The 25646-nt window shown below is 41.5% G+C and overlaps 1 protein-coding gene across 1 annotated transcript in view; it reads right to left on the bottom strand.

Moving 5' to 3' along the window:
• Nucleotides 1-23024, bottom strand: part of cdk14 (cyclin dependent kinase 14) — a 143245-nt gene extending 120221 nt beyond the window's left edge. The window contains exons 1-2 of the mRNA XM_062399828.1: nucleotides 22541-23024; nucleotides 15076-15107 (exon numbers count right to left, since the gene is read on the bottom strand). Of these exons, the coding sequence (XP_062255812.1) occupies nucleotides 15076-15107; nucleotides 22541-22634 (126 nt within the window). The 5' untranslated portion in view covers nucleotides 22635-23024. The remainder of the gene's footprint in view (nucleotides 1-15075; nucleotides 15108-22540) is intronic.
• Nucleotides 23025-25646: the final 2622 nt, after the last annotated feature.

The following is a 25646-nucleotide window of genomic DNA, read 5'->3' as shown; positions in this document are numbered from 1 at the left end:
TTGATTAAGGCTCTGTGACACGGATTATAATTTTTTAGAATTTCAAAATTAATGTAGCAACACCTCATTTAGCTCTAAACGAGAGTGGCTGCACATGTTATAATGCAGGGGTATGCCTGCCTACGACCTAACACACATGCATCGTGTTTGATTTATTGAGCGGCCTAATTAGCAGCTCAAATATTCAGCATTCTGCAGTCGTGTCAGCGTGTGTTGCAGTGCCTATTAAATATTCACACTTCTTTCTGTTGTGCGTTTGCTGCGTTTATAGAGTGCAACAGTCTGGGGCCATCAACACATATCATCCATGTTTACGCTTGTTGCTTTGATTTAAATGAGCTTTGAATGAGGAGACATCGTGTGGCTCCACCATCACTCAGGGGCGATTAGATGCTTGAATAAAGGCACCAGCTGCTGCATACCATTTAATCATCTATACGGACACGAGAGCCGTGCACCTCCAGCTCTGCACAGCGACCCATCACCTACAGGGGGCGGCCAGCCCGCACTGCCCCTCACTCACACGTCCAGTCCTCTCTGCATTACAGTCTCACTTCTTTGGCAACAGCCCAGTAACATAGAATTGTCGGTTAGTCTTTAAATTGAGACACACAACTTGCCAATAAATGTATCATAACCAGTATCTCATAACACTTCCAAGGTAGAAATCTGGAAATATTGATCCTGCTGGTTTTTAAAACCTTCTCTCCTCCTTGAACCAGTTCGTTCAGCCACTAACATCTGGGCTTACCTGGGTCTTTGATGTCCTGCCAGTTTACCTATCTGCCTTTCAGTAATTACTGCTTGCCTTTGCCTCAGGTGCAATGTCCATGCCAGTTTGCAGCCACATCCAGCATTTTGTTTGCTGCGCTGTTTGGTTGGGCTTTTAAAGGGAATGTAGGTCAGATCAAAATATTGTTTTTTTAAGAGTTTGGAACATAGACTCTGTTTCAAGATGCACAACATAACAGCTTTTCCCAAAAGGTGAAGCCAAATCATTTCACTCCCTTTTGGCTGGCTGCAATACAGGCTATAAAACCCACCCCCACCATTGGATGTAGTTAAAGTAAATGGTAAACAATTTTTTTCCGCTAAAAAAGGTTTCTCTCATTGTAGGTCGTTTTTATATCACACTAATGAATGTCAAAGTGTATCATTTTTTCAATTAATGGTTTTAATCAAAAGTTGATGCGATTCATAACATCATCCACACACATCACTACTGTGTAAATCAGCTTCGGATGGTGTTAAATATGCAAGGTGGTGGCAACCATATCTGAGATGTATTAGTTCTGTTTTTGTACGGGAGGAGGTGGTAATGCATTGTCCACTAACATCTTTCTATTCATCTACTGTCAAGAAATTACAACTAAGAGCTGATACTTCTTGCATGTATTTAGTCATAATATCAACACCGAAAAATAGGAAAATTTGACCGGACACTGCCACTAGGAGAAGATTCAAATATCACAACAGTTACTATAAATCAGCCTGTGCAGTGCATGAATGTGTGCATGAAAATTCCATCCAAACAATTGTCGAGAAACTTTCAAACAGTTATAAGTTTAAAGTTTAAAATAAGCTCCAAGAATCTAAAAATTGACATCAGATAAAGTTCCATATTTTCTGATACGAGAAAGGCTTTAGGCGGGACTTAAGTTTAGACCTGCTTGTGTTTCTTGAAGATGTTTCACCTCGAATCCAAAAGGCTTCTTCAGTTGCATACGTACACTTGTACAATTTTTGAAGAAACCAAGACTTGGTTAACTGAGAATCTTCGCAGAAACCCTCAGACCTTTTCAAAAACATCCAAACCAGCTAAGCAGAGATCTGACAGAGATTCTCAGTCACTGCTTATAAAACGAGCGATGGGGGACCATGGTGGCCTTTGGCTTTAAGACGCTGACCACATAATCACGTACTCAGTTTGTGTGTGGCGAGGGAATTGTTGTTTGTCATTCACCACATTTCCTGTCAGCTCTCTGTTTATTATCTAACATGGCCTAAATGCTCGAAAAATGAACAGTCCAAAGTAAGGGAAAGCTCTTCGTCTGGCTTTAACTAGATCTACAAAAATAAAGCATGGGGTTGTGCCTAGTCAACTTGCAGTTAACACCCAGCAGAGCCCACAAGAGACAAGATATGTATAATCCCCGGCGTTCCAAGGTGGGACAGAAGATTACTGTGACCAACAATCAGTAACCAACCAAATGTGAAATGAATATCAAACTCTCCATCTGTTCCTGAGTTATGGTGCTGAATAATGGCCAGAACAGTGTTTTTGCAGAACATTGGGATGTTACAGTTGAGTTGACCTTTTGGATATAAATGTCATCATTAATCACTTAAATCCTATTTCTCTGAATTTGTATATTATATATGTGAATTATTATGGTCAAAACATTTGCAGTTCCCCTCCTATTTTAATGTTAGAGCGTGAAATGAAGAAATAGTAATAACACCCTAACAGCTTTCTGCAGTCACAGTGACCCTTAACCAAAGAATTGCTTTATGGTTATTTTGCTCAGCAATAAATAGCAGACAAAGGTAGCAGCTTGCTAGTTCACCTAGTGGATAACTTAATAGGTAAACAGACAAAGTAAAAACTAAAATCAACTAAAAGAGAATAAATACTGGACTTAGGCTCATCAATTGACTATTGCTATGTGTATAAAGGAGAATGTTTGAATGTTTATGTATTCACCATATCAACTCCAAGGTTATATTTACATCTCCACAGGCTGTAGAATTAGATAAATGTGTCATAATTCTATTGTGAAGTGTAATGAACATTATAGGCCAGCAGGGGTTGCGACATTCACGCTCACTTTGCCTGAATTCAGCAAGGGTAATGAGCATTCTGCATTAATGCCAGCCCAACCCACAAAACCCAGCACATAACCGTCAGGCTGATTCACAGTTATCTCCCATTCCATTAACCTTATTATATCTCATTTCCTGGAATCACCTTCCTCTATCATTTCTTCATGTGAACAGTCAGAGCCGATTCCCTGCTAGCAAACACCAACAACATTGAACCCGGGAGCATATGGGGAAGCTCCACAGCCTTCAACATGATGGATGTGACATCACAATCGACACCATCATCACTGCAGGCTTCACGACGGAGGCCCACCAGGCCTGCCCCTCATCTCCATTTGCATTTTAATATCTCAGCAGAATTTAATCCATTAGGTTGCCCCCAGGGCCAATGACTGGAGCTTTAATTAAAGATGCGATTAAACCACGTAAAAATGTATAATGTGATGCTAATCCTGCGAGGGATGGGCGATCTGACGATTCAATATCATGATCGATCTTGAAAACGTCCACAATTTAGTTTTCTAACAAATTGTAGCATTGATGACACTTCATGTCCTACTCTTAACGATCTGTCTACCATGATACTGTGGCTTAATGTTACTATGACGTTCTAACAGAATCCTAGGCTAACAGATGACTGTGCTAATTGGCCAAATTTTATCACACATCTCTATCGAAGGGTATCTTTAATGTATTTGTTGTTTCCAAAAGTTGGTGCAGAGATGTCTCTACATCAGTGGTGTGGCAGTGGTTCGGCTCGCCACACGCACATATTTCTCAAAGGAATGTTTTTTCCATAAACAAGCGATGGTCTGCACTCCCTGAGGAAACATGACAAATCTGTTGAAGCATCTCAAATGAAAACATCCACAGGAAACTTTCAGATAAAGATAAAGTCACATAAACAGTTATAATTGGCCGACTCGTTACAACAGTAACAACTACTACAGTTTCTTTACTGATCACTCTTCTTTATGTGGTTGCAGTATTTATAGACTGTTGGTTACAACTGCATACATACATACATACATTAAAATTAAGTTGTGACTTAAATAGTGACAACAGATAAATTAAACCCTTCGTCTGGGGAGTCTGCATATTCTTGACAGCACATTTCAAATTTGGAGATGATGTGATGTGATATTTTGGGAAGGTGTCCCATATTGTGTTTTGATTAGTCCACGCTTTATCCTTACTCCTGCAAGTGCTAACACTCCTGCTGACCATAATGCCGGATCGGACTTGTATTCCAAATCTCTCTGAATTAGCTCCTCAGGACCCCGAGGCCGATGTGAGCGTTGGTAGGAGGCGTCTTGCTAATTTACACTGATAGTGCTAATCCTCATATTCTGTGGGAGGGAAAGTTAAACTGAATGAAATGAAATTGCTCCTCAACATGGACTCCTCCAGAAGGAGGTGGGAGCTTAGTGAGCGAGTACATGGAGGGCTTTCCCTCATTCGATTCACTTTCAACTCAGCCATCAACCTCAGTTTGGGAGAATTTCTCACCCGGGAAACATGTGCAGATTAGCCGGCAGCTGTCACAAATTCGGACTGACAGAGGCAAACAAACATGGCCAGTGGCAACTTCAACTGTGACAGTCAGTCAGTCAGGATTAGCTGCCACAGTGGGAGTCATATGGAGGCAGACAAATGCGCTAAAAGTTAATGAGTTCACTGAAGCTAAAAGGCTATATGCTAAAATTGGACCCATGGAATGGGACAGCACAATATCCCATGTGTATTTTTAACCTCCATTGAGTATTATAATTTGTTCATTTCTACGGTCCTGATCCCCTGATACTCTGTTCCTGACCTTAGTTGTGGGCTTTGAGGAGAAGTGATGCCAGCTCAGTGATGGATGCTTTGGAGCTTAGATTTAGACTAGATCAGTTACTAGAGCCATTTAATTGAGATCAAAGGACAGAAAGTCTGGCCGGACAAGCAAGCAGAAATCACTCTGAGTTAGTGTAGAAGTTTTCAAAGAGAGAGACGTCCTTCCCCAGGAGTGCTCCAAACTGCTTCATGGAAGGCTCAGTGAATGCAAGTAAGAAGATTTAACACAAGTTATCAAAAGGTGACCACGTAGAGCAGCCTGTAAGTGCGATGTGGTTTAAGACAGATCAAACATATACGTTTTTCCACAGTCAAAAACAAATAAGAGCTGTTGGTGGAGAACATAACTGAGCTACAAGGAGAGTTGAAATTGGAAATGTTTACTGGAAATGCAACAAATCTCTGAATGAATGAATGTAAATTCTAGTGTCTAACCAGACAGTGGTTTGTTAATGCGTTAGCCATGTTGACTTTCAAACATGTGGCTTCGGCAAATGTTTACCAGGATAACGATTGGTCCATGTGTCACACTGTCTGTTGATGGCTGTATTTTTCATTAGTCCAGGTTGTAAACCTGAATGCATTAAATGCATTATACAAACATTTGATTGTACACATTTGTTTTACTATTTACATGGATCAGAAAAAGTGTAACCACATCAGTGTTGATCTAATTTAAATAAAAAGAGAGAATCTGGGATCTTTTGAAACGATCAGTGGAATCTGGGCCTTTTGCTTTTACAGCATCTTGCAGTCATTAGTAAGCTTCAGCTTGTGGTCTTCTACATCCTGGTCTTTACTCAAACCTAAACCTAATTGCAGTCCTAACCTTAGGGCTGACAACAGGTCGTAATGCTTCATAGAAAGCTCCTCAAGCTGAGAAAACCACTCAACACCCAAGTAAACATATATATATGCACAATGTGCTTGTATATGCACACAAGCACACAAATGGAAATACATACTCAAGCCTTTCAAAAATACATTTGTAATCTTCCCCATCCTGGTGTGCTCTGCCACAGAGGGGAGTGTGGAGTGTCGTTTCTTTGGCAGTAGCATCATGTGGTGTGCACGCACAAACACACACCATACCACACCACAACCAGCAGAGAGGAATCTATCAATATCTTCCTGCAGTTCAGAGACAATTAGAGAAAATGAGGGAAGAGCTCAGAGGTCAAACAACAGGGAACAGGGAGAATCTTGGATTTATTTTCACTCAAAGCCTTAAATCCACAGATTCCAGGCCAGCAGTGGCATCAGGTGACTGCCCCTTAGACGGATAAATACTGATGTCACGATGTCACGTGATGTCCGTTTTGGTAAAAATGTATATTTATAAAACACCAAGCTCAGTGAGACGGATCTCCAGTAACTCAGGTACGTCAGTCACTAAGTGTCTCAGATAATGTAAAATGGGAAATATGTTGAAATTACAAACTCATAAAATTAAGTTATAAAAGGGCATTTTCAAGGTCAATAATAATGATGGCTAAAAATCTCCCATCAATATTTTCTTGTGATGATTTTAATAGAAAAGGGTTTATTCTGCTTGTAAAATCATGATTTATGAGACTATAAATGTTCATTCCTAACCTTGGAGAGGTAGTTGGAAAGAAAAATAAACACGTAAAGGTCCATTTATAAGCACTGAGATTTTAAATGAGTCTTTAAATGATTGAAAATCAAATTGTGACAGTATGCTTAGGATCAGTCTTAGGCAGATTGAAAAAAAAGCACAATATTGATAAGAATGTCTATACCAACTATCAGTTAATCTACTTGATGAAATCGTTAAAAATAAATTTTGTCAGACCAAAATTCTGAAAAACCAAAACTTATTGAGTTTATTGTCACATGGGAAAATAAACATACAGTTCTTGTGATGACGATACAGAGGACGCACTTTACAACAGGGAATGATCCTATTAATTAAGTACCAAAGTATTAGTTGTGCTTTCAAAATGCAGGGTTGGTGGTTAGAGTGTGAAAGAGTAGAATGGAAGGTAGATCCTTTAGCTATCTGGCTCCTCTCCTGTAGGAACCTGCTCCCAGTTTGAGTTTGGGAGGCAAACATCCTCTCCACATTTAAGATTAGACTTAAATTCCACAAAGCTTACCTGCTTATCGCATATGGCTATAAGGTGAACCCTGAACCACCATTATAGTTATGTTATGTTTTTTTCTCACCTGTATTTTTTCATAACCACATGATGGATATTATGAGTTGTAGTATTGTCTTATTATAATTTGTATTATTATCAATGTTAATATTATAAACAGGTGCCGCTATCATTGCTGTAATGGTAATAATTGCATCTATAAGCATCACTATTGTTATTTTCATTACGACAACCGGTCTGACATTGTTAAAAAAAAAAAGTTACACAACTGATCCTGGTCTCTCTCCTCTCCCCTCTTTTCCTCTCTCCTCTCAAACCAATTGGGGGAGGCAGTGGCCCCCCCACCCTGAGCCTGGCTCTGTTTGAGTGGGTCATTTTCTCTCCACTGTCTCACAGAGTTTGCTCAATGTGGAGACTGTTGGGCCTCCCTGACAATGTAGAGTGCTATCAGGATTTTGCACAGCACGCCACAAATAAAATCAAATTGAATTGAATTAAAACCGCTGAGTGTTCAACCACCGTGCACTGAGTCCTAAACTCCATTAGACATTCGATACCGTGCTGGATATTCAGGGGACCACTCTCTCCAAGCAGGCGCAGGAGTCAAAGGTTGCTGCCGACAGCTCCGAGCTCCCAGGCTTGCTGTTTGACAAATTCTCCTATACAGTGAGACTGCTGCGATCAATCACACTCTGATTGTCTCTCCATAGGCCTGATGGAAGAGAGCCAGGCATCAGCGGAATTCTATAGAGACTGGCACCGAATCAACCATGCTGCTAAGGCAACAGTGTGATAACAAAGTTGTGGAGTCTGGGACTTAAGTGTAAAGAAAAAGACATTAGAAATACTTAGTTTCAAAACATTAAAACCTTGAAAGACCAATATTTATACCTATCTTTCAACAGTTTATCTCAAGCCTATCACATTCTGACTCACTTTATTATTACCAGAGACTTTTTGAATTGAAGTGACTGACCGCAGGCTTATATTAGAAGCACAGCATAAGGATATCTGTGAATTCCTGGCTGTAGAGTGTAGACTGTGACCTGCAGCTCGTTCTAATCCTCTGCTGGTTAGCACACTGACGTGCCAGAGGCTGGAAATGTTAAGGCTAAGATGTGACAACAAGCATCTGACAGTAGCGATCGGATATGTATTATATCCTCAGCTCGAGTGTGCAGAGGCTGCGTGTCCTTGAGCAGATGCAAACTGGGTTATTGCTTGTGGTGTTTATGTATTAACACAATGTTATCCCATTTTCCTTCAGTAGTGGACATTAAAGGTCTGGTCCTTTTGATATAAATGTAATTATTCACCTATGCCTGCAAGGATACACATGGACCTGTGGACAGACTGCTACCCCTAATCTTTTTTACCATCTGTGGCCTATATTACAGAAAAGGTTGCTTTCTATCGGGATGTATATCGATACCGACTGATTTACCGTAATAAGATTTTTCCATATCATCTATTCTATGTTATCTCTTCTCCATGTTTGTGTTGCCCTAAATGCAAATGTGTAGATCTGAATCAACGGTATGTGGAGGAACACAAAGTGTAACCCGGACAAAAAACAGTGATTTGTGATAAAACATAATGGAAATTGGAAATAATTGAGTCTTCTTTGGAGGATGCGATTTAAACATGAGCCGTGGGTCTGATCAAATGGACGGACTCGATTTCCACACGTTTGATGTGGAAAGGTAAGATTCCACAGCATTGATCTGAGCCACAAACACTTCCATCACTGGTGAAGGGGATTCCACTCCTAATCAACACCACAATGTTAACCACAGCGCAGGTGGAACTGCCTCCGACCCATCTCATTCTTCAGAGGTCCTTCATCTAAGCTGATTCATCTGATAGGACCTGATGCCTTTTCTCCTCCTCCTCCGCACTCATTCTCCTGCTCCTGGGCTCCACACTGTATGGAATTTAAGTCAAGGTTCACATCCATGACCATGAAGCATATAAAAGCCAATGGATTTGCATAATGATAACCAGAGAGAGCTATCATCAGCAGCCTGCACTTTGTCATTTCAGGGCATGTTATGCACAATACTGATTGTGTTGGAAATATCAAAGTCCTCCAAATAAGAATTGGTAATAGAACTTTCACCAGACAAAAATCAATTTGAAGAGACTCCGCCCCCCCCCCCCCCCCCCCCCCACACACACACACACACCTCTCACTGTTACACGGTATAGCTTATAAAAAAAACAGAGAAGATGCTAGCAGTATTTTTAAATTAAACCAGTTTAGATTCAGACCCTTACTTTGTCTATTGTTTGAAACTTTACAAAACAGCTTCCTACTGCAGCTTTAAAATGATGTGGGAGCAGAGAGAGGAAAAAACACGATACATGTATGGACCAAATTCAAAACATCTAAATTATGAGTTGAAAGCTCCATTAAACTGAGAGGAGCTGCAAATTCCACAACACATCATTTTTTATGTTGATATTTAATACATTGTCAATTATTGCTTGAAGTTATATAGGTGTTTTAATAATTGTGACAATACATTAACTGGCTGAATATCGTACAGCTGAAAATATATGGTTACACTTTTTTGAAGCAAATCTTTTTCACAAATGTATACTTTTGTTTTATAAACTAAAAAATGAAATATAAGCCAATACACAATATCTGTAATGATCTAGTAGTATCAAATAATACTTCAGCTTGGCTGATGGATTTACTGGTTGGGTTCTGGTACAATGTTTCCATAGTCTGAACCAAACTAAGATAAGGAAGTAAGTAAATTAATTAATGAATTATTAAATAATAAAAAAGAACTCCAATGAAGTTATTTTTTTTCAATTACAAAAGAGACTGTTTTGGTTCTTTGATGAGAAACTTTGAGATTCCTATGAAAAGGAAATGAAAAGAAAACTCATGTCGTATGGCATTTTTTTCCTTCAACCAACAAATTGAAGTCAACAGTGCAGTAACGGTTTCCACAGCAACGAATGTTCCTTGGTATAAAGGCCAGTAATGTAGCAACAAACTGAATTTGGCCAAAGACAATAGCCCACAACAACATAGTCACAAAGAAATGTGGTTAAAGGGACAAGTTAAAAACAAAGCATGTTATAGAAGCTATTCACTGGGAAAGGATGAGTTGTTGCTCAGATTTCTCAGTTAAACATAGACAGTGTATGGGATATTCTGTCTTCAAATGTGATTTAAAAGTAATAAAACAATGAAAATTAACGAGGTGGGGTATTCTTTAATCCTTCATTGAAAACCAGTGAACAATATGATTCCATACTGAGATAAAAACTGATGAGCGCAGCAAGATTCATGACACGGAGGCAGAGATAAAAAAAAAAAAATGACAGCATTTAGCTTTTAAAGGATTCCCAAGGCCTTCCATTAATTAAGGAACACATTCATTGCATTAAGTTTTGATTCTGACACCAAACATAAAGATCATTGGCCTCAATTGAACTGAGAACAGATAATTAATATAGTGTGTGAGACAAAGACAACATGGAGAGCAACAAAAAGTGAGAGCACACAATGAAAAGAACAAAGATTCAAAGATGGCTGGTAGGAATTTCCTTACTGAAGTAACAATCCTGATGTCCCATGTCATTTTGTACCACGAGATTTACATGAAGCCAGTCAGGTTCCAATGCCTGTTTCAGTTAGACACAGAGTAAAACATAGGAAGAGTCAAGGACATGAACTCATGGTGTTTTCATCCATTTACAAACCTCATTCCCTGGTCAGATTTTGTGGCAGAAAAATCGTTTTCAGTTCAAACGTCTGTGGGCTGTGTAGCTGCTGACTAGTCAGGCGTCCTCACACGCCACTACATTACATTACCCTCCAATGCACTGACACTAGCACACGATATGTGCGAAAAACACCTTGTTAGTGTTGAGGGAAAGATTCAGGGGAGGTGCTGCAGTAACCCGCACATCCAGGTTGAGGTGTTTTTGTATGTAATTGTTTTATTGTCACATTACGTTACAGCTCATTTGTCTTTGCCATCATTGGGTTCGTTGTCAAAGCAAGTTTGCACTCAAACACCCCTTTTTCAAACGACTCACTGTGCACATTACCTAAATTATATGAGCTTGTAAAACTGGATGGATGGATGGATAGATTTAAAAACGTATTTAATACTGTATTTTGTACATATTTTATCATAAGTGCAACTTTCCTGTAGATGAAGTAGTGAGATATAACTTGCCAACTCTGCCAGTCACTGAGACACTGTCTCAGTGACTGGCAGAGTTGGCAAGTTATATCTTTTTAAAAAATTTTGACTTTGCTCTGGTAGCACTCATCAATATTTAGGCTAACAAGAGAAAAAAAGACACATATTGTTTATCAATGCTAAATAGCGTTACACTGCCTCTCAGTTTGATAAGCCATCTTTATGGTTTAAACAGTCACATAGTTTCCTCTTCACCATGATAAATGATCGTCAGCTCAACAGGCACCAGTAGAAAACCAGTTCTCTGAGTCGGTCTGCTTCTCTCAGGCAGACTGAAGGTATGAAAGCGTACATACACACCAGCACGCTCCTATATGTCCAAATACTGTAGCTGCACACCATCATCCACTTTCCAACAAGCATCATGTTGCAGGACAGGAAGGAGTCTTTTCCCCCTCAGATTCTTTACATTCTTCCAAAGCAGAAAGGCCCATTTATAGCCAATTGCCCGGATAATTCCCATGGCACTGACATCTAGTAATGGTCTGCTTCATGTTGTTTCACCACAAAAGTCCCGTCCTCAACGAGAACATGGGATACTAGCTTCTTGTGTAAATAAGAACAAGAAACTTGACAAAATGCCCAATTGCCAGATATATATGCAACATTTGTGATATTGGAGCTCTCTTCCGACCCTCTGTCAACTAAAATATAGACTTTCCCAAAGTCCTGTCAGTGAGAAACTGTCATAATGCAGCATTCCTCATCGCTCCATCCACACCTTCACACTACAGCTGAGGCTGCACCGTAAGAGCAAACACGTTCTCCTCCAGTCCCAGGGAAGATCTGACACAAGAAATCAGCTAGAGCGGAAACATGGCCATGCTGCATCTGTCAGGTTTCATAGAGCTGTAAGTAGACAAAGGTGAAAAGGTTGTTTCCTCTGAGGTGCTCATATACGACAGAATTGCTGCCCTCACAATAAACTGGTCAACCCCAGTTTATCTGTCAATATATGAGTATCACGTCACGGTACTGCCAAAGACATGTTTTACTTCAGTTAAACCGAAATATTTCATTTCCAAATATTACATTTCCCAATCTCTCACAATTCTTTAATAACCAAAAAGCAGTTATCTCTATTAATGCTATTTAACTTTCACATATCGATATCAGGGTGTCGGCCTAGCAACACTTGTGTCTGTCAAGGTTGGTTAACGATGAGATTTGCTCAAACTAAATCTAGAAAATCATCTGGTCAGACTACAAGTAAATCAGTCGATTGGCACAAGGTGAAGCTGCAAGGAAGTAAAACTTTCCTTCATTCCAGTTTCTCCCTTGTGAACGTTTGTCGAAGGCAACAGAAATCATCTGATTGTGAAAGGAATTCCTTACGGTTTCCGTCCGCCTTACAGCCCTGAAACATGAAGCGAGAACATCAGCAGAAAGTGAATCAAAACTGAAAGTAATTGTTATCTTCAGTCCAAAAATAGAACAGAGAAAACTCATAATGGCAGCATCCTATTTCTTTACCACTTCAATTATTTTAAACTCAAACCATCTGCCTTTGTTTCGGACTGGCAGGCTTACTGATCTCTGAGTCACCTTGGAAAATCAAGCTCTTGATTGCTGCCAATACGTCTGATTACATCCATCCATCCATTATCTGTACTGCTCATCCTCTGAGGGTCACATGGCAGGAGCCAATTCCCAGCTGACATTGGTTAAGAGGCGGGGTTCAATAGACACTGGGGAGGTCACCGGCCTCACAGGACTCTCACTTAGATACAAAAAAAAAACTCAACACACAATTCAATTCAGAGTCTCCAGGAAACCTGGAGGTCTTTTACGGAAGTAAATATATGAGGCAACAGTGCTTACCAGCGCCCCCTAGCTGGTTATAAATCGCTGATTCCGATTTTTTTATGTGAAGTGAATTGTTGGCTCAATGATTAGGTTGGAAAAAATGACCACAACAATCATGGCCTTGCGGGCAACATTAAGATCGGAGATTTGAATCAAAGCTGCACGGGTTAGTGTAAGCACCTACCGACCAACCGCAGCACAGACATGTCTGCAATATCAACACAAAGCATGCTGCTGTCTCATCACTTATTCATGAAGGGATGCCGCCGCCTCATTTCACACAATACACTGTTACTTTGAGTCAAAAGAGCTACGAGGGAGGATTTCCCTTTCAACACAAATCCAATATCCCAGGATCCTCAAACCTATCGTCTGCCTCATCAGCCAGCCACCTACGACGCCAGCAGACTGAGGGAATGTGAGAGAAATCAATGGTCTGCCTAGTAACAACCCCCCCAAGTGTTCCTGAGACAATACACATAATGTACAGGATGAAAACTGAGGGGCTAAATATGTCTGGTAGCTTTATATCGACATTATCACTAATCAGATTATGTTGTGATGTGTGTCAGGTTTACAAGATTGGAGAAAAACCCTGAAACACAACCTGATTATTTTACCCGTAAACAGTTGATTATATTTTCATGCCCACTCCTAAAAGCACGTTCAATCAAAGACACAGGTATTCTGGTAAAATACATTCTGGGAAATATTACAATATGCAAAATTATGGCCATTATCTGCTCGAGAGACGTTAAAGCAGTGCTGATCAATATTTAAATATCAGGGGAGTGCTGCAAGTACCTTAACTGAAAGGCGTGTCACACTTACAGAGATTTATCACCAATGTTCAGCCACATTTCCAGCAGCAGGCAGCTATTTTCATTAAAAGCAGTAGAAATACTACCAATCATTGCAGTTTGGGCATTCCTGATATATGTTGCGTTCACTTTGTGACCTTGTCCTATTGACCTTCGACCACCAAATTCTAATCAGTTCATCTTTGAGTCCAAATGAATGGTTTTAACAAATTTGAAGATATTCCCTCAAGCTGAAGATAGCACGTTCAAGAAAACATAAACATGATGTGCGAGGCCAACATGACATTAACCTTTGGCTACCAAAAGCTAACTATTTAAAAGCCCAGTCCAAGTTAGAGTGATGCCCAAAAATATGTGAGGGCAGAGTGATCTTGACCTTTGACCTTTGACCACCAAACTCAAATCAGCTCATCATTAAATTCCAGTGAATGTTTCTTAAGAAATTCCCAAAAGGCATTCACAAGAGAGGGATGGACAGAACAACCTAAAAACACAATGCCTCTGGCTACAGGGTGTTTCCGTCACGGAGGCAAAGAAAACATGCTAAGTTTAAGAGTGGACATAGTTTGCAACTGAACAGAAATTCAGGAGTTGTCTAACAAGACTTCACACAAATGCATCATGTCTGTTGTTGTGAACAGGGAACTTATCAAGACCAATATGTCACACATGTGATATCATGCCATCAAACACTAGCTACATTTTGAAAAAACCATTTAATTGAGGTCCCACATTGGAGTGATGTAAAATCCATATGGAAATAGCAGTTGTTCAGCTATTTTAACCAACTGGTGTTGGTGCAACTCTATAGCATTTGTCGCAGGGAACAATTGTGATATTTAAATGCTTAACAGTTTTTTTATAGAATGTCCACTTGGCTCTTTCACACCACATCATCCGTTTCATTTGAATTACACACTCACAATGTGTCAGGGGATCAGGGCTGTTTTTTACCAATGTCACTGCATAACACTGCACTGCGTAGAACAGTGGGAACATAGAGACAGACTCAGCAGAACACTGTAGCTGCTCAAAGAGAGCAAGAGGAGAACATTTGACTTTTTCTTTACAGTCAATTATCACTTCAGGACATTGAGTACAATGTCAAACGAGGTTGGACCCATGGGTACGCTCATACAGGGGGAGTGTGGCTGAGGCATTAGCTGATGTCTCATTTGTCAGGGCTGAGCTGCACTGGGATGCTGACGTCTCTGGTATGAGAGAGGAAACCACCGGGTTCCACACATGAATATATTACTCAGCAGAGCCACTGAGCTACAGCAACATCCACATCCAAGGAAATCAACCGTGGCGCAGAATGTTTTGACACCAACCACGACCAACAAGACCTTGATGAATAATTGTGGTGTAAAACACTGAAACTGGGCCGGTGATGTCACGAGCACATCAAAAATCCACTTGAGTTCGACCTACCTCATCAAAGCCGCTGTCTTCTTTCTTGAATGCTGTGGGGGGGGGGGGGGGGGGAAGAAAGAGGGAGATAATCAAACACTGGTTGCAACGACATCTTCTGAAGAATTAACAAACTGAAATGTCTCGTGGTGGAGATGCAACACGGCACACAACCTCCTTGCCATGCCGGAAATCCTAAGGAATCCATGGGGGAGGTTTGAGCTGAGGAGGAGTTCACTGGGCCACATGACAACTTTCTCTACTTAACTATCAACATGGAGTTTCATGTTCCAGAGATATGACACCCACTACCCAAGCAGAAACTTGGTAAACTTAAATGTGGAAGTAAAAACAGGGATCTTTGTGGTGAGAGAGAGAGAGAGAGAGACAGAGAGAGAGAGAGAGAGAGATCTACACTTTTAGACCTATGATCATATCATTCAGCTGATGATCGATACAGCTGATGTGTTACTGTAATGTCACAGTCAGTTAATCCTCCGAAGGAACTTTAACCCAGCTCTTTTCACCAACAGCTCCGTTGACCTATTCGTCGATGTCTTCTATGTGTATGGCTTGGCTTTTTTTCATGCAGAGATATTTGCTTTCTCTCTTTTTGTGTGTATTAGAAACGTCATCTACAACTGGCCCTCAGTCCATCCTGTGGAGAATCTCCTGCTGTGTTCTCACATCGACGTTGACTCATACATCCTCTTACTACCTGTACTCAAGCTCATGACATCACTGTTTTCACATATTCACACATGACTTATGCGGAAAAAAAAGCTATTGACCCTGACTGAAGAATACCTTTTTACATTGGAGATGAAATAACAACAGTAGTTAATTCAAAATATGCCTAACCACAGAAAAAAACGAATCAGCAACGAGTTTCATATTGTACTGCTTTTCTTTGTCGAAGTAAATTGAATATTTTGGGGGTTTGGACATTGAATGGCATCACTTCGACTCTTTAAAATCCTAATTTGAATTCTTGTTTGAAAAATGACAACTCCTCAATAAGATGTGACATGAATGAAACATGACCTGCAGCCCTCATGGACACCGCTATCAACATTCTGTACGGTAGATAAATTGTTCCTGAAAATAAATATGAAAGAATAAAAGGAGTGACACTTTGACATGTGACCTGTATTTTGAGGCTGAAAACCATTAGGTTGATGCCATCATAAAAACGGCTTCATCAAAGTCTTCACATTGTGTCTCTCTGCAATATTCACAAACCAGTGGAGTGTTAACAGGCAAATGCACTCAGCAAACAGAGCTAGAGGTCATGTTGGATAAAATTGACCTCAAACTCGATGCCCTACTGAGACAATGTTAAGCCTTTTTTCCAAAGCTCGTCCAAAACCATGTCCTTATAGCCGATTCCATAAAACCTGGTTATTAAGATTTTTTCCACACAAAACTCTATAATCAGGATCTCCAATAAAATGTCAATAGTTCTTTCAGCCAAACAGATGGAGAGACAGAGGAAAGAATCCTCCTCAAGCCAAGAACATGTATGATTATCCCTACAAAAGTGATATTATGACTGGAAATTGTTATACAATTTGTATAACCAGAAATGTATTACCTACACAGTAGGAAGCACAAAGCACAGAGTCCCACTGTAACATTGATCTCTGCCATGGACAGTAAAAATGTTAAGGATAATTTAAACATGATGGGATATTCTCCATGTGCTTGCGATGGCATTGATTAAACAACCAAAACACTATGTTAGAAATATTGTATGTTCATATTAGGGATGGGCATAATTAATCGACGATCGATTAATTGATCATTAAGAATTTCCTCGAGGAAATTATTTTTTCATCGAGAAATTCACTAATTACACATTTGACCACGGGGGGCAGTGTTTGAAAAAAACGCCACAGTCCTACTCAGTTACCTGCGACTGGCTGCGAGTTAACGTGTATTTCCATTTCCAAAGTAAATATTAAGAGGTCATGGCGAAGTGTAGAGTGGGACCATTTTGAGTTAAAAAATGACTTGGTTCACTGCCAATACTGCGAAGCTATCGCCGAGACTGGGGGAGACGTGGAGCCTGCGTTGTCTGACGCCGGGTTCACACCGGACGCGGAAGCGACGCCGAAGCGAGGCGTAAGCGCAGCGCCAATCCTCTGGCTCCCATCCACTCCCATGTTAAATCGATGTGCTGAACACACCGGACGCTGAAGCGTAGCGTTGCGCCGCGGCTGCCTCGCGCCGTGCAGCGATCGTTTCGGCGTTGAGTCTATTATTTCCGCTTGACGCGAGAAGTACAGAGATGTATGATCCTCGGAACATGTTGTATAAAGACAACACTAAAAAGGACACATGTTTGGACGCTGTTATAGTTAATTTTGAAAAAAATATTAAAAGCTGTTTTTACTGCAGGCTGATAACAGCGGCGCCTCGGCTACTGCGCCCGGTGTGAACCGCCAAGCGCCGGCACGCTAGGGATTAGCGAGATTCGCCTCGCTTCGGCGTAGCTTCCGCGTCCGGTGTGAACCCGACACAGACGAGGGGAGCGTCAAAACCGGAGCCGCGGCCAGGCTAGCCAAGTTAGCACGGAGCTACCTGTGTATTACGGGGACGTCGGGCCCCTCAGAGCGACGGGACTCACGGTCACCAGGCTGCGTTCCCGTCTCACCTCGGGGAACGTTAACATGCCCATCTTTCTCAACACAAACCCGTAGGCTGGTGCTGAAGTTGTATGAGAGCTACTGGTTATTTTTATGAAGCTTTCTCGACTCGGTGCCTTGTTTGATAGTTTTGAGTTACATCGGGCAAAACCTGTCAGACCTAAGTATTATATAGATGTGGTTAGGTTGTTGTTTAACATGATGTTTTTATATTATTATTATTATTATATTATTTTGGAGAAAAAAAAAACGAGGGTCAGTTGTGTTTGGTAGAACCGGCTTCTAGCGGTCGGCTCCGCTGCTTAAGATTACGGCAGCGCATATTTTGTTCATCTTGTAATAAAGATCTCAATGAGGAAACACGCTCTGTTTTTTCACTTCATTTTAATATAGCCTATAAATAGTGAATTTTTTTACTTGAAAATATGAATGATTAATCGAAAATTCGTCATTCATTCTCCCGACAATCGATGAAGACTATTTAATCGAACACCCATCCCTAGTTCATATGACAACTATTGAGTTGCAGTTCCAGAATTCCACTGTAGGGACAGATATTATTTGATGTATGAAAGAGTAGAAGGAAGCTGTCAGTAAACAAAAGTTATAGATGAAGTTAAAATTCAATTCATTTTCAGGAATATTCCTTTTTCATTTTCCTAGCTTAGCATAGAGACTACAGGTGGAAATAGCAAGCCTGGCTCTGTCCGAAGAAAACAAAATATGATATAATGTGTTAAACCTTTTTTTTAACCATTTATTCAACATACAGTTCCCTGCTGGAGATATTTCTTGGCAGAGCATCACGACGTCACAGTGAAACGTGTTCATTCATATTTACAGAATCCCAGAAAAGCCTTTGTTTCCGCCTCCTGATCACTGTGTTGTGATACAAGAGCCATTGTTAGGATTGAAACATCTGGGGCTGAGCACAGTGCAGACATCTTCAGATCTTCACCCGACACCACAGAGTTAGAGAAATCGAAGAGGTGAGACACTGTGCTGCGCCGAACTGTGACAACTCTCTCTGCTCTGTCTGTCTGATGCTCTCCTCTTCTTCACCTCCCCACTAACTCTCTCTCTCTGCTGGTGTCTCATGTGTCGGTCACACTCCTCCTCACCTCTGCTCTCTCCTCCTGTTCTCTCCTCCTCTCTCCGGTGCTGCTCATGAAACGGTAAAATCAGCATTTTCCAACCAGAGTCGAACTGAATCTCTCCGTTAGGATGTGGTGATTGCATCACAAACATGTTACATGTATCTTAACATAGACTTCACCAATTACTTGAACATATGCAAAGTAAAGTGATAATACACTATCCCATTAAATTGGAATGCACATTATTCAATATGAGCTGACAGACACGCAACACAGCAACACAACTGGATGCCAGATACAGATCAATATCCAATGCAATCAGGTCTTTGTTGCTATTTGAAATTGTGACATTCTGCAGTGTAATCAGTGGATTGTGTGCTCTGGTAACTTCTGTCTTCCTCAACATCATGTAGCCTCATCCCTTCTTCTTTGTGCTCTTGTTGCACTTTCAAGTTCTCTCTCTCTCTCTCTCTCTCTCGTCAGAAGTGCGGCAGACAGCAGAGATCGTCTCCTCCTCTTCTCTACGATCACTACACACTGCATTTGAATGCTCCACACTCACAATGCAGTTGTGCTGATCTACGTGTGTTTGTGCCGTACACTGGTCCAATCACTTTTCATGAATGTGTGAATTAAAATCCATCGAAACCATGTTCAGGGCGATGGGCAGTGACTCTGTGGACAGGGGTGCAAAGGGGCACGATGCTGCGGGGCCAGAGGGTGAGATTTGATGTGACTCAAGAGAATGTCCTGAAAAAATTGGGTTCGGACTTTCTCTGGAGTTTGCCTTTCACACCTGACCAACACAGCAGGTGATCCTCTGTTCAGACGCATTCACAACAACAGATACATCTCTAGAGGGTTCAGGTGAGGGGTGGAGCTGCAGATAGAGGGAGGATGAAACCTATTAATCCTGCTGCAGAGATCACGTGTTCTTGGTTCGAGCGTATCCACACCAGCGTTGGCTCTTATCACCAAAAGCTTTCTTGACAGCTTCGTCTGTGTCTTCTATGTGTGCAGCTCTGCTTCTTCAGCCGGTGTTAGAAATGCCATCAACGCAACCACTTGCCTGCAGTGAATCCTGCGGAGGAGTCTCCTGCTGTGCTCTCACATCAGCTCCTCCGGACTTCCTGCAGTCTTTATACTAAGGAGCTGCTATACAGTTGTAGGAATTCTTGTTCCATAAATTCTCACTTCTTTTACATATTTTGGAATTTCGCATTTCTGTATTTGGAGTGTGCTTCCGTAAATGTTTTTGTCACTTCTTTGTCCTTAGGGGCCACCGTACGCACCAGAGAGGGTAAATAGATAGGCTTTCTAATTAAGATGGCTTTGCAAGGATGCACCCTGGAAATGATCCACACATTGATAACATGGCCATACTCTGCAGCTCCTGACAAGCAGTTGGGGGTTAATGGCCTTGCTCAAGGGCACCTCAACGGCAGAGGAAAGTTATCAGATTAAGAGATCATTATCATCAGATGAAGGGATTAATGTGGAGTTATCTGTTGGCTTTGTTGAGTCGCTTAATTACAGCAAATTAACACAGTCCCCAGTAATTTGATGTGTCAGTCAGGGGGTGGGAAATAATTGATATTTAATATACTTTCAAAAATATGCATTAGGGGGTTTGAGATGATCATTTCCTTATAATCCATCTGGTTCCTCGTCCATGATCCTGCACATCCCACGCTCACCTTCACATGTCAGACTACAGAAACTCTGCATCAGTGATATTAGGATAAAAAAATATCCTTGATGCATTATGTTGCGCAATCATAATTTGACACGTGGTGCAGCCTGACCCACTGGGAGCCGTTGGATCAACACAAGGACATAAACAATCAAGCGAAATTCTTCAAGGTGCTTTGTTAAAGCAACTGTAGAGCGAAGCGAGAGGCCGATCGATGGCTCAGATGTGTTGATTTAGATGAGAGGGGAGACGGCCAATCGGAGATGGGCGTCAATTTTTCTTCCCACGCAACATCGACCCAAACTCACTTCTTACGTGCCGCATCAAGCTTTTCATTCCCTACACACACTGATTCAGCCCTGAAGCATGTGAAGATCTCTGCACGAGTGGCCAATACATTCTCCTGTTATCACATGAAAATTGAATAATCAACAATAACAACGACCATTAGTTTCGTCCTCACGCCCAATATCTTGTATATCTCATTGATTATCGTTGGATTATTTTTACCCAGACAAAAAAGCTCTTTGAAGATGTCACCACAGGCTCCTGGAGAGTGGAATATACGCATTTCCCCCCCTATGTCTGGTTTTGATAGGGTGAACAATGAATTACTCTATTGAAAAGATATTAATAGATATTCAACAATTCAAATAATGGTTTCTATGTACTCTTTGGGAGGTTTTTTTTTTTTCTCTCCAAAGTTACTAAGTGTTGGCTTATGGTTGGAGCTATTGGGTTTCCCTATGATACTGTAAGATCTTAATCTTAAGAGTTAATAGGACTGGATGCAGTGAAAATAAAACCGAAGACTTGAATTGTTTCAGCCCCCCCTCACTATTGTTGTGTGTTGAGGACAGAGGATGTCGCACCTTGTTAAGCCCTTTTACACAAACAGTGACTCTTGGATTTGGCCTGTATATATAAAAGGTGATTGATTATTATCAGACATATATTGAGAATCAACATACATGTAACGTGTCCCATGTAAAACAAGCTTCATCACCTCAACCAAATATAACAAATTCATCAAATGAAGAATAACTGTCACCTGCTTTGTTTCACCTTCTATACAGACGGACATTTAAGCTGATGTATTGATGGATGCTTTTTTTATTATTTGTACTAATAAGTGCCAGAACATTCCAAGATCAAGCACAATCTAAACATGACAGTGGAATGCAAAGTTAAACATGATGTTGACTATTTAAACTTATATGAGCTGATATCTGAGATGCATCAGTTAGTGTGTCGGGGAATAAGTAATAAGAAATCCTTTATAAACCACTGCTGCAGAGTTGACTTCTACACTGTAAAATTCTTTAGTCACCAAATGTCAGATATTTTCACCAACAAGATAAGGTTTTTAAATGCTATTGTGGGATACATGGTTAAATGAATCAAATAACAGTTATAATGGTATATTTTTATTTATACAGAAAATACAGAAAATCTAAAAACTGTTTGCAACATATATTTATGTCTGATAATAGACTGATCGGTCAATCAACCACATTCAATAACTGCATTTCTTACATGTGGTAACCAATGGATGAAATCAATTTTCCTCCTGATAATTTTGAATTTGTGTTTTCGAGTTAAAGCGTTCATATGTAAGATCTTACACATCTGGAACTGCACAGAATGAAGATGACGATGAAGATGATGAATAATGACGATATTTATTTGAAACAGTGGTCTGACGCTAGAAAATTTAAACCACAAGTTCAACAGTGAATGTGTATGTTATGTTCTTTTCAAGCGCTCTCTCCTCAGAAGTGTTTATCAAGTTTTTAGCAACACGAATGTGCCAGTCCCATAAAGGGAAAAGTACGTTCTGTGAAAGGCAACACGCACAGACCAAGTGGATGTGAGCTCTCCATGTCGGTGGAGCTCAGCGAGCAGAGGATGAAGCAACAGTGTGCTCTGCTGCAGCTGCTGCAGCTGGAGGCAGCTCCTCCACCAACATTCCGCACAAAGAGGCTGGGAAATGGGTTCATGGAAGGAAAGGGAGGGGGGGTTGGTAGAGAAGACGCCCCGTTACTCACCAATGCTCCTGAAACTCTCGGACAAAGTTCTCCTCAACTTTTTCATTTTGCCGATTTTCTCCGCGGGCTTGGAGGCGGGCATCATGTCGCACATTTTTCCTTCTTCTTCTTCCACGGACTTTTGGCGTAGGGCTGGCGGAGGACTGGACGTGGGTCTGCAGCGGGGAGGCAGGAGCGCTCTTCGGTCAGCGCTGCGGGGCTTCTCCAGCCCAGCTGCTGCAGCGGCGGAACACAGGACACGGAGGCGCAGCTCCTCGCACTCCTCTCATCAACTAGTCGGGGCAACTGTCCTCTGGAGATTTTCTCAAGGAGGCAACTACATTTCCAAAGAGACGATAAAAAGTCCGCGCTGAAGCAGGAGCATCCACAGGGAGACCGCGCGTAATTGTCTGCTCGCGTCTTTCTGCTGCGTCTTTTGGTTTCCGGGGCTCAGATCCTGAAGATGAGATCTCGCTGGGACTTCTTTCCTTCCTCAGGGTCTCAGTCGTTCCCTGCTCCACCGCAGCCGAGATGTCATTTTTGGGATTTCTCTCTCCGGTTTCGACCCCTCCAGACCCCGCCCTGGCTGCGGATTGGAGGAGTCCCGGGGTAGACCGTGTTCCTATTCGCTGCGGAGGCTGGCTGTCAGGGACGCAGCGCCGCCCCCACACGAGGAGGAGGAATATGTTCACGAGCAGCCAGGTTGGTGCGTGCGCTCCTGCTGGAAACTGCTGCCCCCTGCAAGACCCAGGGAGAGGTATTCCCCAAACATCAGCTCCATCCGCGTTCTCCTCACTTCAGCTCCGAATCCACGCCAGCTGCTCTTTCCACTGACGAATGTCCGGCAACTGCCATTTGTATATACACGAATGATAAATAATCGAGGCAACACAGATGTACACAAACAGACTGGGTTATCCGGCCCCCTGTCCTCCTTGTGCATTTGCTGGAAATATTTAGGTTTTAAGGAAAGAAAACAACTCAACACACAAAATCATCATTACGATACATCAGCATCATTTTAATAGTTCTCCTGCAACAACAGCCAGTGAATGGAGGCGTGATGTGTTCAGGTTGTCCATCTATCCGTCCGTCCATGTCTTGTGAGCGCGCTTTTAATTTGGTAGCCAGAGGTCATAGGTCAAGATCACAGTTTATCTGAAAATTTTTCTTCAATGTCATATCCTAAGATCAGCGTGAGAGAATCTCGACATAACTAGTAAACATTCACTTGGACTCAGGGATGACCTAATCAGGTTTTGATGGTCAAAGGTCAAGGTCACTGTGACATCTTCAATCATCATTATCAAGGGAATTCTTTCGAATTTGCACACATGTGGCACAAATTTGGACTCAAGGATTAACTGATTCGATTTTTGGAGGTCAAAGGTCACAATGACCTCATCTGAATCTGGAAGAAGAAATGATATAGACAGAAACTGCACGAGGCAAACAACCAAACCGCAGTATTTCTAATAAGCATGATTATCTACACTTTTTTTTCTCTCTCTAAAACCTTCCTTTTGCCCCAAACTCTCCTGACAATACATCCAGCTGCCGGTTCAGCAACGACAGTATCATATCTAGTCAGTTAATTTGCAGTGTATAGTCAGGATTAAAAAAGGCCTGTGGGATTAAAGCTATCAAAGCTATCCAAACTCTGCATCAATAATCTAAATCCTGCAGCGTTGAGCTTGTGAGCCCCGTTCCGCTTTTGTCATGTTCCCGACTGACATCTCCCAAACTGCTAGTGTGTGTCTGTCCTTCAGTCACCACAGCAGCCACATGAGTAATTCAGAGGCACCATAACATGTCTCAGTGTTGGGATCTGGCCCTCGACTGTTACAGAGCAACACGGTCTGAAAATATCTCTGGAATGCAGAGGGCTGAAATGTTTTCATACTGCTCCCTAATTGGTTTGACCAAACCCTGCAGATAATGGAGACAAATGTGCAGCTCCATTAGTTTAGAATCTGCTCCTTCAGTACAGAGTGGCGCACACATTTTACACAAATTGAACATTTACTTTAACATTCCGCAGCCTATAGTGCGGAATGTATCAAAAATATATTGTCCAGTGTGTTAAAAAAGTCAGTCTTGTGGGGTTTATGTTCAAATGCTGAGAAGAATCAAGCATTTCCTTCAACGTGTGTGTGGTGGTGGGGCCAGATGGCAGCAAGGTAACTGTATTTCTCAGCCTGTGAATCCTGTCAGGCAGCGTGAGCAGAGAAAGCTCCTCTAGTGCAGTAACTACCCCCTGGAGGCTGTTTGAAGACACACTGTAAGAGAGAGCCATGAGAAGAGAACCTTCCCTTGTTACATACATCATGTATGACTGAACCGTTTGACCAGATAAGTGTTTGGATGGACTTTGTTAATCCCAGCGATTATTTGTGAGATCCCTTCACTGAGGAGAGATCAATACGTGTGTATAAGAACGTGTATTCATCCCCCCAACAGGGGAACATTTTAGCGCTGAGACCCCGTCGGTGTGATGCATCTTGGCATCAGGCCAGTGAGGACTGGAGAAAGGTAGAAGCCCCCGGAGTGGAAACACTGGTGGTGATGGCAGCAGATGGAAGGCGGAATTTTCCATTGGAAACAGTTGGATCGACCTGCAGGATCAGGTGGGGGTGGGGAGTCGGGGGGGTTGAAGAAGAAATAATGACACGAGCCATTCAGGCTACAGTGACTGAGGCAAGGGAAGAACATTCAGACATCAGACAGAATGAAGAGACTTTGACAGTGTGTGTGGAAAATGAGATTCAGTGATCGGGATCTTTCTTATTGAACTTCAACCAAACACTCTGTAACCAATGAGTCTAATGTGACTGTTAAAGCCTGTCTGTGTGAGCCTTATGTTCTGGTTGAGGTCAGTGTTGGGGTTAGTGTTACTCTAGGGTTATTTCAGGCCTTCTCCTAATTGTATGCTTACAAATACTGAAGTGGTTCAACAAAACTTGTTAGAAAAACTACTTTCTCCCCAGGTATAAAATTCTTTTCATTCTGAATATCAAAATCTCTACAATCACAATCTAGTTAAGTGTAGAAATTTCCTTCTGAAATGTAGTGAGGGTGTAAAGCTGCAAAAAAAGGAAACACTGACCTTATTAAGTGCACTAAAGTA

This window comes from Platichthys flesus, chromosome 11 (assembly GCF_949316205.1).
Source record: "Platichthys flesus chromosome 11, fPlaFle2.1, whole genome shotgun sequence".
In the NCBI taxonomy this organism is placed as follows: Eukaryota; Metazoa; Chordata; class Actinopteri; order Pleuronectiformes; family Pleuronectidae; genus Platichthys; species Platichthys flesus.
The sequence above is the reverse complement of the archived record's forward strand: the minus strand, read 5'-3'. Positions and strand labels throughout refer to the sequence as shown.